The sequence below is a fragment of the Crotalus tigris genome, unplaced genomic scaffold (genome assembly GCF_016545835.1).
Source record: "Crotalus tigris isolate CLP2741 ecotype Arizona unplaced genomic scaffold, ASM1654583v1 scf7180000023723.778456, whole genome shotgun sequence".
In the NCBI taxonomy this organism is placed as follows: Eukaryota; Metazoa; Chordata; class Lepidosauria; order Squamata; family Viperidae; genus Crotalus; species Crotalus tigris.
In genome coordinates, this window is record NW_024100141.1 from 154,719 (window position 1) to 167,518 (window position 12,800).

General features: G+C 45.5%; 1 protein-coding gene across 4 annotated transcripts in view; it reads left to right on the forward strand.

Annotated features, from left to right (window-relative positions):
- Nucleotides 1–12,800, forward strand: part of TEX14 (testis expressed 14, intercellular bridge forming factor) — a 75,605-nt gene that overhangs the window by 35,106 nt on the left and 27,699 nt on the right. For all 4 annotated transcript variants that reach the window (XM_039321248.1, XM_039321249.1, XM_039321250.1 and 1 more), the window contains 4 exons: nucleotides 2,007–2,089; nucleotides 8,062–8,325; nucleotides 9,820–9,908; nucleotides 11,500–11,622. In XM_039321248.1, coding sequence (XP_039177182.1) covers nucleotides 2,007–2,089; nucleotides 8,062–8,325; nucleotides 9,820–9,908; nucleotides 11,500–11,622 — 559 coding nt within the window. The remainder of the gene's footprint in view (nucleotides 1–2,006; nucleotides 2,090–8,061; nucleotides 8,326–9,819; nucleotides 9,909–11,499; nucleotides 11,623–12,800) is intronic.

Here is a 12,800-nt window from a genome sequence, read left to right on the forward strand (position 1 = left end):
GGTTATAATCTCTTAGGGGAGCACGCCAAGTCTGCCCACTGGCCAGCCATCCTTCTCATAGCTTCCCAACAAAAGGGTGTTTCAACACCACTGATGGCTATCAACTTTTTTCTCACAACTTTTTAAATTCTCCTCCTAAACCAGGTTCACGCTATCTGAGGCTTCGTATTACGAGCTTTCTTTCATCTGATTCCAATAACGCTTCGGGTTACTTTTAGTCAAAGATATCATTTTCCGTCCAGCAATGCGCAGAGAAACAAAACTATTTTATTTTTTTTAAAAATAGGAATAAGTTGTGAGGCAATTGAATTCAACGGAATCTGTCTTATCGGGATAAGAGCCTCGTGGACTTCAACTCCCAGAATTCCTGAGCCAGCCATGCTGAGGAAAAATGGAGAGGTTAACATGCTGAGCCATGCCGGCTCAGGAATTCTGGGAGTTGAAGTCCACGAGTCAGAAAGCGGCCTAGGCCAGAGTAGGCAACCTTGGCTCTTTTATGACTCGTGGACTTCAACTCCCAGAATTCCTCAGCCAGCCTGGCTCAGCTTGGAAACCTCTCCCTTTTCCTTCAGCATGGCTGGCTCAGGAATTCTGGGAGTTGAAGTCCACGAGTCATAAAAGAGCCGAGGTGGCCCACTCCTGCACTAGAGAAAGGGTGGGGTGGGGTGGGCAGAGGAGAAGGGCAGCACTACGTGCAAGTTGTACCGAAAAAGAAATCTGCGGGGAGAATCGGAATTCTCCCATTGAGAGAAATAAGTAGGGCAGAATATCTCTTGGAAAGCAAGATGGTTGGTAACTGAGTCAATTTTATGACCTTCTTGGCCACGGCTGTTCAGCAGATCAGGGCAGTTGTTAAGTGAATCATGCGGTCGCTAAGCAAATCCAGTTTCCCATTTTGACTTTGCAATAGAACAGAGTAGAGTAGGACTAGAATAGAGTATAGAGCAGAGTAGAATAGGAATAGAATAAGAATAGAATAGAGTAGAGTAGGAATAGAGTAGAATAGGAATAGAGTAGAGTAGAAATAGAATAGAGTAGAATAGAATATAGAGTAGAGTAGGAGTAGAGTACAGTAGGAATAGAATAGAATTAGAATTAGAATTAGAATAGAATAGAACAGAACAGAACAGAACAGAATAGAATAGAAAAAGAATAGAACAGAACAGAACCTTGGAGGTCTTCTAGTCCAGCCCCCTGCTCAAGCAGGAGAATCTATACCATTTCAGATAAGTGACTGTCTAGTCCAGGGTTAGGCAACATTGCCTCTTTTATGACTGGTGGACTTCAACTCCCAGAATTCCTGAGCCAGCATGGCTCAGTTTGGAAACCTCTCCCTTTCCCCTCAGCATAGCTGGCTCAGGAATTCTGGGAGTTGAAGTCCACCAGCCATAAAAGAGCCAAGGTTGTCTACCCCTGGGCTAGCCTCTTCTTAAAAACCTCCAGTGATGGGGCACCCACGATTTCTGAAAGCAAGCAGTTCCACTGGTTGATTGTCCTCGCTGTCAGGAAGTTTAAGGACTAAGGGTGACATGATAGCAGTCTTCCAGTATCTCAGGGGCTACCCCAAAGAAGAGGGAGTCAAGCTATTCTCCAAGGCACCTGAAGGCAGGACAAGAAGCAACGGATGGAAACTCATCAAGGAGAGAAGCAACCTGGAACTAAGGAGAAACTTCCTGACAGTGAGGACAATTAACCAGTGGAACCACCTGCCTCCAGAAGCAGTGAATGCTCCAACACTGGATGTTTTTATGAAGAGGCTGGACAGCCATTTGTCCGACATGGTGTAGGGTTTCCTGCCTGAGCAGGGGGTTGGACTAGATGACCTCCAAGGTCCCTTCCAACTCTGTTAATTCTGTTATTCAAATTAAGAGGGAGAAAAAGGCAGGAGCCGCTTAGGTTGTTTTTTTTTTTAAAAAAAAACCTAAATAAAGTGGGGTCTAACTGTAAGCGCATTCTATCTGTGGTCAGTACTGTAGACATGATGCTGAGGTAACCTGGTTTTGCAGGTCCTTCAAAAAAACAGCTTCCGAAATCCACGAAGCAAATCTGAGAAGCGAGGAGAGGAGAATGGCCCAGTCTGAATGGACAAGTGAGTTTTGGGGGTACATCTCTTTTTTTTCCAGTCTACGGAAATTGGGAAAGGGTGGAGGGCGTTCAAGTGAGCTGGGACTACAACATCCAGATTTCTCGGTCTCACAGTTCAAAATGGACCCCGTTGGATCAAGTGACATATATTTGGGATCAGCTAGATGCCCTTTGGGGGATCAACAGGTGGAGAACACATCCTTCTCTTTCCCTCCCTCCCTCCATTGTTCCTACAACTAGGATTTAGCAATGGTGCCCTCAGCTTGGAGGCATCCTGAGGTCATCAAGATGGGTAAACCCTTGATAGACCTTCTTCCAGCAGTGTCAACGCTGCTAACATCGGATGTTTTTGCATGGACAACAGAGGGAAATGTACCCCATTTTCTTCCTTTCGCTTTTAGAGTTAGATTAGGGCAGGGGTTCTCAACCTTTTTAATGCCGCGACCCCCAACCGGTCGTAAGTCGAGGACTACTCAACTGGTGCAGCACCGTTTACAGAAGGGGACTTTTGGCGGGCTCAGCAGGGCAGAGACAGCCTGGACAATTCCTATTGGCTTTTGAAAGCCAATAGAATTAGACTCTATTCAAGAGAGTCTATTCTATTGGCTTTCAAAAGCCAATAGAATAAAAGGGAGTAGCACAGCTAAGGAAAAGGGGGAAAAAATGGCGGACTGCGTTGTTTGGCGACCCCCGTGAAATGGTCGTTCGACCCCAAATGGAGTCCCGACCCACAGGTTGAGAACCACTGGATTAGGGCTTTTCAACCTTTTCACCCATTGTACCACTTTTAGGATATGGCAACATCTGAGTACCATCAGTCCCCTAGCAAGGTGTCAGAAATTTGATGATCCCCCCCCCCAAAAAGGAAAAAAGTGATAAAGTCCAGGTAGTCCTCGACTTACAACAGTTCGCTTTGTGACTGTTCAAAGTTACAATGGCACTGAAAAAAGTGCCCCCCAAGCCACAGCTGAGCAAGACACCTGCCTGCCCGCCCGGTAGTGCTCTTCCTTCTGTCTGAGGTTTCCATTGTTGTGAGCATTTCTGTTGAGGATTGGCAGCGGGGGTGGGCTGGGGGGTGTTTGGTTTTTATTCTCCCTGTCTGCTGGGCGGTTGCAGCAGGTTTTGATCACTTCACATGAGCCTGGGACACTGACCGTCATAAATATGAATCAGTTGCCAAGCATCTGAATGTAAATCACAACACCCTGGAGGTGCTGCAACATTCCAGCTGATCAGCGCTTCTTTTGGGCTCAGCAGAAGCGCAAGGATCAGTGCTGCTTTCCAGCTGATTGGTGCTTCTTCAGGGCTCAGCAGAAGCACCAGGATCAGCGCCGAGCTCCAGCTGGAGCCTGGCACTGATTCTGGCGCTTCCACTGAGCCCTGACAGCCCTGCAGCTCCAGCCGTCTCTCTCTCAGGCTTGTACGGTGCTGCCATCAGTTCAACTCATTCCCCTCCCCCGCTACCACTTTTTTAGGATGGTTGCCTACCACCTGCCAGGTGCCAATGTACCACACCTGCCAGGTGCCAATGTACCACCTACCACTGTTTGAAAAGCCCTGAGTTAGATGATGCTGGGGAAGGTGTGTGTGAAGGAGAGTCCAGCTAGACATAACAACACAAAACTTAGTGTAAGAATCAAGGTTGTTGAAACGAGAGCTGATAAAGAAATGGCTGGCTAGAGAGCTTCAAGCTAGTTGGGGGATGTGATTTATGATTGTAAATTGGAGGAGGGAATTGTGCTTTGATACTATGTGCTCAGGGGAGGAGAATTCAGTTTTTGGCTTCGATTATGTAAGTGCCGATATTATGCTACTTGAATAAAAAGTTCTTTAAGGTAAACAATGCCTCAAAGTTCTTTTGAAGAGTTTCATCTGTCAGAACCATGACAGCAATTTATCCAGTCCTCTTTTAAGGCCACTCAAAGTTTGGGGGCAGAGTTACACAGGTGAGTAATAGGCTTTGGACTATTTACTCTCCTGCCCATCAAGAATTCCCCTTGCTGGCTGGCTGGGGAATTGTGGGAGTTAAAAGCCACCCTTTTAAAAGCCATTGCAGTCCTGGGCTGCATCAACAGAGGGATAGAATCAGGATCATGTGAAGTGTTAATACTGGTTTATAAGGCCTTGGTAGGACCACATGTGGAATACTGCATCCAGTTTTGGTCATCACAACACGAAAAAGATGCAGAGAAGAGCAGCAAAGATGATTAGGGGAGTGGAGGCTAAATCATAGAAGAACAGTTGCTGGAATTGGGTATGTCCAATTTAATAAAGAGAAGGACGAGGGGGGGACATGATAGCAGCATTCCAGTATCTCAGGGGCTGCCCCAAAGAAAAGGGAGTCAAGCTATTCTCCAAAGCAAAAAGAAGCAATGGATGGAAACTAATCAAGGAGAGAAGCTACCTGGAATTAAGGAGAAAATTCCTGAGGACAATTAACCAGGGGAACAGCTTGCCACCAGACGTTGTGGCTGCTCCATCATCACTGGAGGTTTTCAAGAAAATACTGGACAGCCATTTGTCCAGAATGGTATAGGGGGTCTCCTGTTTGACCAGAGAGTTGGTCTAGAAGACCTCCAAAGTCCCTTCCAACTCTGTTATTCTTTATTCCGCTGAGAAGCATTATATTTGCATAATATAGCCAAAGTAATAATAATAATAATAATAATAATAATAATAATAACAGTAAAGTTGGAAGGGACCTTGGAGGTCATCTAGTCCAACCCCCTGCTCAGGCAGGAAACCCTACACCAGTGGTTCTCAACCTTTCTAATGCCGTGACCCCATAATACAGTTCTCCATGTTGTGGTGACCCCCAAGTGGGTGTGGCCACCAATAAGAGGGAGTAGGACAGCTAGGGAAAAGGGGAAAAAATGGCGGACAGCATGGTTTGGCGACCCCCGTGAAATGGTCATTCGACCCCAAATGGGGTCCCGACCCACAGGTTGAGAACCACTGCCCTACACCATTTTGGACAAATGGCTGTCCAGTCTCTTCTTAAAAACTTGCAGGGTTGGAGCATTTACTGCTTCTGGAGGCAGGTAGTTCCACTGATTAATTGTTCTCACTGTCAGGAAGTTTCTCCTTAGTTCTAGGTTGCTTCTCTTCTTGATGAGTTTCCATCCGTTGCTTCTTGTCCTGCCTTCGGGTGCTTTGGAAAATAGCTTGATTCCCTCTTCTTTGGGGCAGCCCCTGAGATACTGGAATACTGCTATCATGTCCCCCCTTGTCCTTCTCTTCGTTAAACTAGACACACCCAATTCTAGCAACCATTCCTTATATGTAGGATAATCCAAGCCTGTTTCTCAAGTGAGACCCTAAGAGAGGACTAGAACTCACTGTCTCCAAGTTTCTACTCCATCATTTTGCCTGCTGTACCAAAGTAGTGAGTAGAATACGGTGGCATTGACACAATCTCTGCTGCGGAAAAGTTGCGCTGTTGTTCCTCTCTGCCCACCAGATGGCGGTAGAGGACAAAGAAAAAAAACTTTAGGTGCTGTTTTCTCCTGCAGAAAAATAATCCACTTTCCGGATGTTGTTGATTTATTTATACTTAATCTATTTATTAAATTATTAGGCTGCCTTTATCCCATATAATACAGTAATAATAAAGTTGGAAGGGACCTTGGAGGTCATTTAGTCCAACCCCCTGCTCAGGCAGGAAACCCTATACCATTTCAGACCAATGGCTGTCCAGTCTCCTCTTAAAAACCTCCAGTGTCGGAGCATTCACCGCTTCTGGAGGCATGCTACATTGGTCATAAATGCGAAAAACTGTCATAAGCCCCTTTTTTGTATTGTGACTTTGAACGGTCACTTAAATGGACTGTTGTAAGTCAAGGATGACATAGAATAGAATAGAACTGGAAGGGGCCTTGGAGGTCTTCTAACCCAGCCCCTTGCTTAAGCAGGAGAACCTATGCCATCTCAGATAAGTGACTGTCCAATCTCTTTGTAAAAACCTGCAGTGATGGAGCACCCACAATTTCTGGTGGCAAGCTGTTCCATGGGTTAATTGTCCTTACTGTTAGGAAGTTTCTCCTTAATTCCAGGTTGCTTCTCTCTTTGATCAGTTTCCAACCATTGTTTCTCGTCCTGCCCTCTGGTGCTTTGGAGAATAACGTGACCCGCTCTTGTTTGTGGCAGCCCCTCAAATACTGGAACACTGCTATCATGTCTCCCCTATTTCTTCTTTTCTTTAGACTGGGCCAACTCAAGTCCCGCAGCCATTTTTCGTACATTTTGGTCTCCAGGCCTTGGATCATCTTAGTTGCTCTTTTCTGAATTTTTTCCAGACCTGTATTCTTTTAGATAGGCCTGGAGATTTCAAATCCCAGCCAGTTTATTTATATATTCTATTTCACAGTAGGTTTATTTATACACCCTAACTGTCACATCTATGACACATTTAAACCAATTTGCAAAAACGGCGTAGTTCAAATAGCGTAATGGCCAAACGGCCATCATTTCTCACAAATAAAGGTCCAATTCCCTTTAAACGTAGCGTTGAGGGCCCGAGAATCGGCAGCTCATTTACAATATGCAAAAAAAAGTACCCAGCGATTATCCATCTGCCTTCAGCAACTTCTTTCGTGAAAAGGCGTAAACTTTAATGAACTGTGGGAATCTGGTGGGACTTTCTCCGCCTCGCATGTTTTGTTAAAAAGCCTATAAAGTAAAAATGTATTATTCAGAAAAAGGCAGACTTCATTTTTTGTTTGTTTATTTGTTTCTTTGCTTTAGCATCGGAGTAACACAACAATTCCTCAACGCCCCCTTTTGGTGTGCTTGCGTTCATTCCGTTACAGGTCGTCCTTGACTTAACAGCCATTCATTTAGTGACCGTTCAAAGTTACGACGCCGCTGGCCACGTTTCACACTTAAAACCGCTGCAGGATCTCCGCGGTCACGTGATCCAAATTCAGACGGCAATGGGCCATGTATTTGCGACGTTTGCCGTGTCCCTGGGACATGTGATCACGTTTTGCCACCTTCTGTCAACAAAAGTCAGAATAACAAGAGTTGGAAGGGACCTTAGAGGTCTTCTAGTCCAACCCCCTGCTCAAGCAGGAGACCCTATACCAGGGGTCCCCAACCCCTGGTCCACGGACTGGTACCGGTCCACGCAGCTGGAGGCATGTGTCGAGTCTGCAGGGGTCTGGGCAGGGGTGAGAGAGTGGCCGTGCAAACGCCGGCTTGCTCAGTGCAAAGGTTCTCCAGCGGCTGCTTTTGCAACTGGCTTGCAACATCTGAGCTCAACGTCCTTCCCCCTCCTGCTTCTTATCCTCTCTCTTCTTCTGCCTCCTCCTCTTCCTGCTTCCTCTCCCTCTCCAAGTTTACAATGCAATCTCTCTCTCTCTCTCTCTCTCTCTCTCTCTCTCTCTCTCTCTCTCTCCTTTTTCAGTGCTGTTGTAATTTTGACCAGTCACTAAAGGAACTGCTGTAAGTTGAGGACCACCAGTATTTAATTCTATGCAGCTTACTTACCATATCAGCTGAAACGGTCCCACTAAAGCCAGTCCAAAGATCGATCTACTTTACTTACCTACCTACATCCATCCATCCATCTCTGTCTCTCTATCAATCTATCTACATCTATCATCTACATAGCTATCTCCATCCATCCATCCATCCATCCATGTCTGTCTGTCTATCCATCCATCCATCCATCCATATCTGTCTATCGATCCATCCATATCTGTCTGTCTGTCTGTCTATCTATCTTATCTATCTAATCTACCTACCTATCTATCCTTCCATCCATCCATCCATTCATCTATCCTGTCTATCTATCTTATCTATCTAATCTGTCTAATCTACCTAATCTACCTACCTACCTACCTATCCTTCCATCCATCCATCTATCCTATCTATCCATCTTCATGTATCCTAACCTATCTATCTATCCATCCATCCATCTATCCATCTGTCTGTCAAATCCAACCGACTTGTCCGTCTGTCGTTTTTTTCCTCCAGCTGAAGTGAAGCACATGGCAATGCAGGTGGCCTCGGGACAACTTCATATACCGACCCAGCACCCTGCCAGCAGATGGATGTTGCAGAGTGAGGCGCAGGACCTTATGACCGCTTTCCCGAGCCCCATCATCTGCGAGCGGGTCCAGTTCTGCCAGGAGAACGGTGAGGCGGGAAAGGGGCAGCGCAGCAAGGCCATCGGCGACCACAAGGTCCTTTGTGGCCGCGAAAAACGGAAAAATCTGGTTCCAAGCCTGGAGAGGGAAGGTAAGGAGGGTTGAGTTACCGCTGTGTTTCTCAACCTTAGCGACTTGAAGATGTGTGGACTACAACTCCCAGAATTCCCCAGGCAGCATAGCTTGGTTCAGTGGCTTTTGCTTCCATGGGTCTTCTCACAGGGGTTGTAAAAAAAAAAATCAGACACCGCAAAATGCAGCCAAAATTGGTAGATTTGGCTGCCAGATTTTAACAGCCCCAGCGATACAGATAAGCTTCAATCTTGTCATGACTGAAGTTCGGTGTGGTGGTTAAGGCAGCAGGTCCAAAACTGGGAGACTGTGAGTTCTAGCCCCGTCTTAGGCGTGAAAGCCAGTTGTGTGAATTTGGGCCAATGACCAGGAGACAGTGAGTTCTAGTCCTGCATTAAGCATGAAAGCCAGTTGGGCGACTTTGGGCCAATTACCAGGAGACAGTGAGTTCTAGTCCCGCCTTAGGCATGAAAGCCAGTTGGGTGAATTTGGACCAATCATCAGGAGTGGGTAAGTTCTAGTCCCGCCTTAGGCATGAAAGCCAGTTGGGTGACTTTGGGCCAATCACCAGGAGAGGGTGAGTTCTAGTCCCGCCTTAGGCGTGAAAGCCAGTTGGGTGACTTTGGGCCAATCACCAGGAGAGGGTGAATTCTAGTCCAGCCTTAGGCATGAAAGCCAGTTGGGTGACTTTGGGCCAATGACCAGGAGAGGGTGAGTTCTAGTCCCGCCTTAGGCGTGAAAGCTAGTTGGCTGACTTTGGGCCAATCACCAGGAGACTTTGAGTTCTAGTCCCACCTTAAGGCATGAAAGCTTTCTGGGTGACTTTGGGCTGGTCTCTCTCATCCTGGTCCACCTTGCAGGGTTGTTTTTGTGGGGAAAATAGGAGGAGGAAAGAGGATTAGATCTGTTCAGTTTCTCAAGTTACTCATTAAAACAATAAAGCTGGATAAAAAAAAATAACAAAAAATTCCACCCCATTTTATTTTATTTTTTAACAAGAAGCAGCAAATTGTGGATGTTGTGCTGTGAATTGCCCACTCCATGCCTGGGAAGGACCCTTCCCCAGAATAAAATGGCTAAGGAGCAGGACCACAAATCGACTTTCGCAGAATTGGTTGTTGGTAGCAATTTCAGTGTTCTGGGTACCGTTCCATTTTCCTTAACGGTTTTGACGCTCGCGGTAGCGAGCGGGATTCGCTGGTCTGGCTCCCACGAGAATCGAAAAGATGGATTTTCAAGGACCGTTTTTAAATAATTCATTTATCGGGGATGCGTTATCCCCCTTCTCCAATGATATATAGGTGTTTTGGCTCTGTGGATTAGATATTTAATTGCTATTATCCTCCCCGTCAGTTCAGCCTCTATTGGCAATTTCTGAATTATTTGCTTTTCGAGCCGGCCCGTCGTCCAAGAAACGGAGTTTTTTTTCTTGCCATGCTAATTCCGACGGCCGTCCCCATCGTTTCTCTCGATGGTGGCTGTTGCATTTCATGTTGTCTTAATATATTAATAGGAAAAAGCAGCCCGCTTCCAGCCTGCGAGAGTGGCGCAGCGCCGCGCAAGCCCGTGTGCCTGTCTCTCCCTTCGGAGGACTCTTGCAGGGTAAGTTCGGCTGCGGAATAGTTAAGCAATTGTTCTCCGTCCAATCGGCCAATCCTGGTCCAGATCGTTGAGCAAAAGAACTGGAAAACTACAGTGGCGTTAAGCCATTGCAGAGATAACAGTTTAATGCGGTCTTACTCAGAAACATTTTTTATGACTGGTGCTCTAGATCAGTGGTTCTCAACCTTTCTAATGCCGTGACCCCATAATACAGTTCCCCATGTTGTGGTGACCCCCAACCACTTATACATCACCGGGTGCCAGGGGCGTGGCCAAGGAAAAGGGGGAAAAAATGACGGACAGCCTTGTTTGGCGACCCCCGTGAAATGGTCATTCGACCCCAAATGGGGTCCCGACCCACAGGTTGAGAACCACTGCTCTAGATCAAAGCAAAAAGTCTGAGCAAAAGGTCAGCAAATCTGGCTGGAGAGGGGAGACTTTCTGCCGAAGTTCAACGTACCAGGATCCTTGGGTGGTTTCTGAGCTAAATTGCTTTCCTTGGAGATGTTTCATGACCCAACTAGGCAACATCATCAGTGATAGAAGAGAGAATGTTTACAGAGAGGTAGGGAGGGAAAAAAGAAAGAAAGAAAGAAAGAAAGAAAGAAAGAAAGAAAGAAAGAAAGAAAGAAAGAAAGAAAGCTGTAGGATCCTTGGTGCTCTCTGAGCTTGTTTTCTTGCAGACATTTCATGACCCAGCTAGGCAACATCATCAGTGCTAGAAGTGGGAATTGCTTTCGGTTTATATACAAATGGCTTCCCCTGTCAGCGTTGGTGGGTGTATTCTTGATGGTTCCTTGACTAGAATGCAGTGTATAGCTTACTGATTGTCTGAATCGGTAGTTCCTTGATTGGGTGACATCTCTGCTAGGATAAATTAGCAGAGAGCCACCTCCATTGTAGTCCTCGACTTAACGACCGTTCGTTCAGCAATCGGTCAAAGTTACTGCAGCACTGAAAAAAAGGGAGTCGCAGTCAGTCCTCAGGCTTACGACCATTGCAGCCTCCCCAAAGTCATAGGGGGTAAGAATTCAGATGCTCGGCAACTGGTGTGTATTTGTGACGGTTGCCAATTTGTTACCGTCCCAACTGCTTTCAGACAAGCAAAGTCCATGGGGGGGGGGAGTCAGCTTCACTGAACAGCCCCATGATCCGCTTAGCGGCCGCATTAGTTCCCTTAACAACTGTTTCCCAAAAGGTCGTAAAACGAGATGTAACTCGCTCAAGAACCGCCTCACTTAATGACAGTGGAATTTTTGGGATTCCAACAAACAAACTCAGTTTGGGGGGGGGCAGGAAAAGATGGATTTGCTTAACAGTCGCTTAACGATGGCAATGATTCCTTGAACCGCCCTGCCGAAAAGGGTCATAAAATCGGAGCGACTCGTTTAATGACTGTCCTGCTTAGCGACAGAAAATCCCGATCCCAATTGTAGCTGTAAGTTGAGGACAGCCTCTAGGCTCTCTTTGAGTCTCGAAGGAAAAGTGGAACACTCACAACTGGTGCGGAGCAAGTCACAAAATAGGCACTTTCCTTCTGTTCTCGATAAAAGATGCCGTTTTAAGTCCCGTCTCTCTCTCTCTCTTGCAGGAGCAGCTGGAGGAGGTTCCAAACTCACCGCCTTCCTCCCTCAACGTGTCCGAGGAGTTTTTAACTCCGGAGCCCGACTATTTTTTCGGCGGTTCTGCTCCTCGTGAGCCTTCGGAATTGGAAGTAAGAGAAAGTTTGTTGGAGTCAGAAGAGATATGGCTAAATTTGATTAAAGAAAAGAACACAACTCATTTTTTTTTCCTATTTGGAAAGCGCTTCTGAACTTTGTGCTTGAGGCGGAAAAAAAATTGGAATTTTGATTTTGGGTTTTGTCGATAGGTTGGATGGTTATAGAAATGATCTATCTATCTATCTATCTATCTATCTATCTATCTATCTATCTATCTATCTATCTATCTATCTATCTATCTATCTATCTTCTATATCCATCAGCTCTATGTATGTCTCTGTCTACTTATCCTATCTACCATCTATCTAGCTAATCTCTCTATCAGTCTTCTATCATCTAGCATCTATTTAGCTAGCTAGCTAGCTTATCTATATCTATCTATGATCTATCTATCTATCTATCTATCTATCTATCTATCTATCTATCTATCTATCTATCTATCTATCTAATCTATCTACCTATCTTATCTATATCTATCTATCATCTATATCCATCATCTCTATGTATCTTTCTGTCTACCCTACCCTACCTACCTACCTACCTATCTATCAATCTTCTGTCATCTATTACCTATCTATTTAGCTAGCTTATCTATATCTGTCCATCCATCCATATAACTATATATCTATATATAAATAAATGTGAGTCAGTTGCCAAGCATCTGAATGTAAATCACGTGACCCCCAGGGATGTTGCAACAGTCATAAGTGTGAAAAATGGACATGTCACTTTTTTCAGTGCCATTGTAACTTCAGATAGTCACTAAGCAAATTGTTGTAACTCGAGGACTCCCTGTACAGCACCAAAAGGAGTTGGAAGTCAACGTTTTTCCCCTCCCTTTTTCTCCTCTATCTTACACTTTTCTCCCTTCTTCTTTTTTCCCCTATTTTGCTTTTATTTTCATTTTTCTTTATATTTTAACGTTTTGGCAAATTAATGAAATTTTGAACCTATAAAAAGAAAAGAAAAAGACAGAAAAGGCGACTTTATGCAGAGAGAGAAAAGAGCCCTTGATTTGGGGGGGGGGGGGAGGCGAGCGGATGGAGAGGGAAGCCTTATGTTCAGGACCCTGGAGAGTTCCCCAGAAAAATTAAAGGCTGGGTTATTTTTTTGCCGGGGAAACTGGCCACCGTCAGTACCTTGGAGAGCTCCCAACAGGAAGCTAAACTGT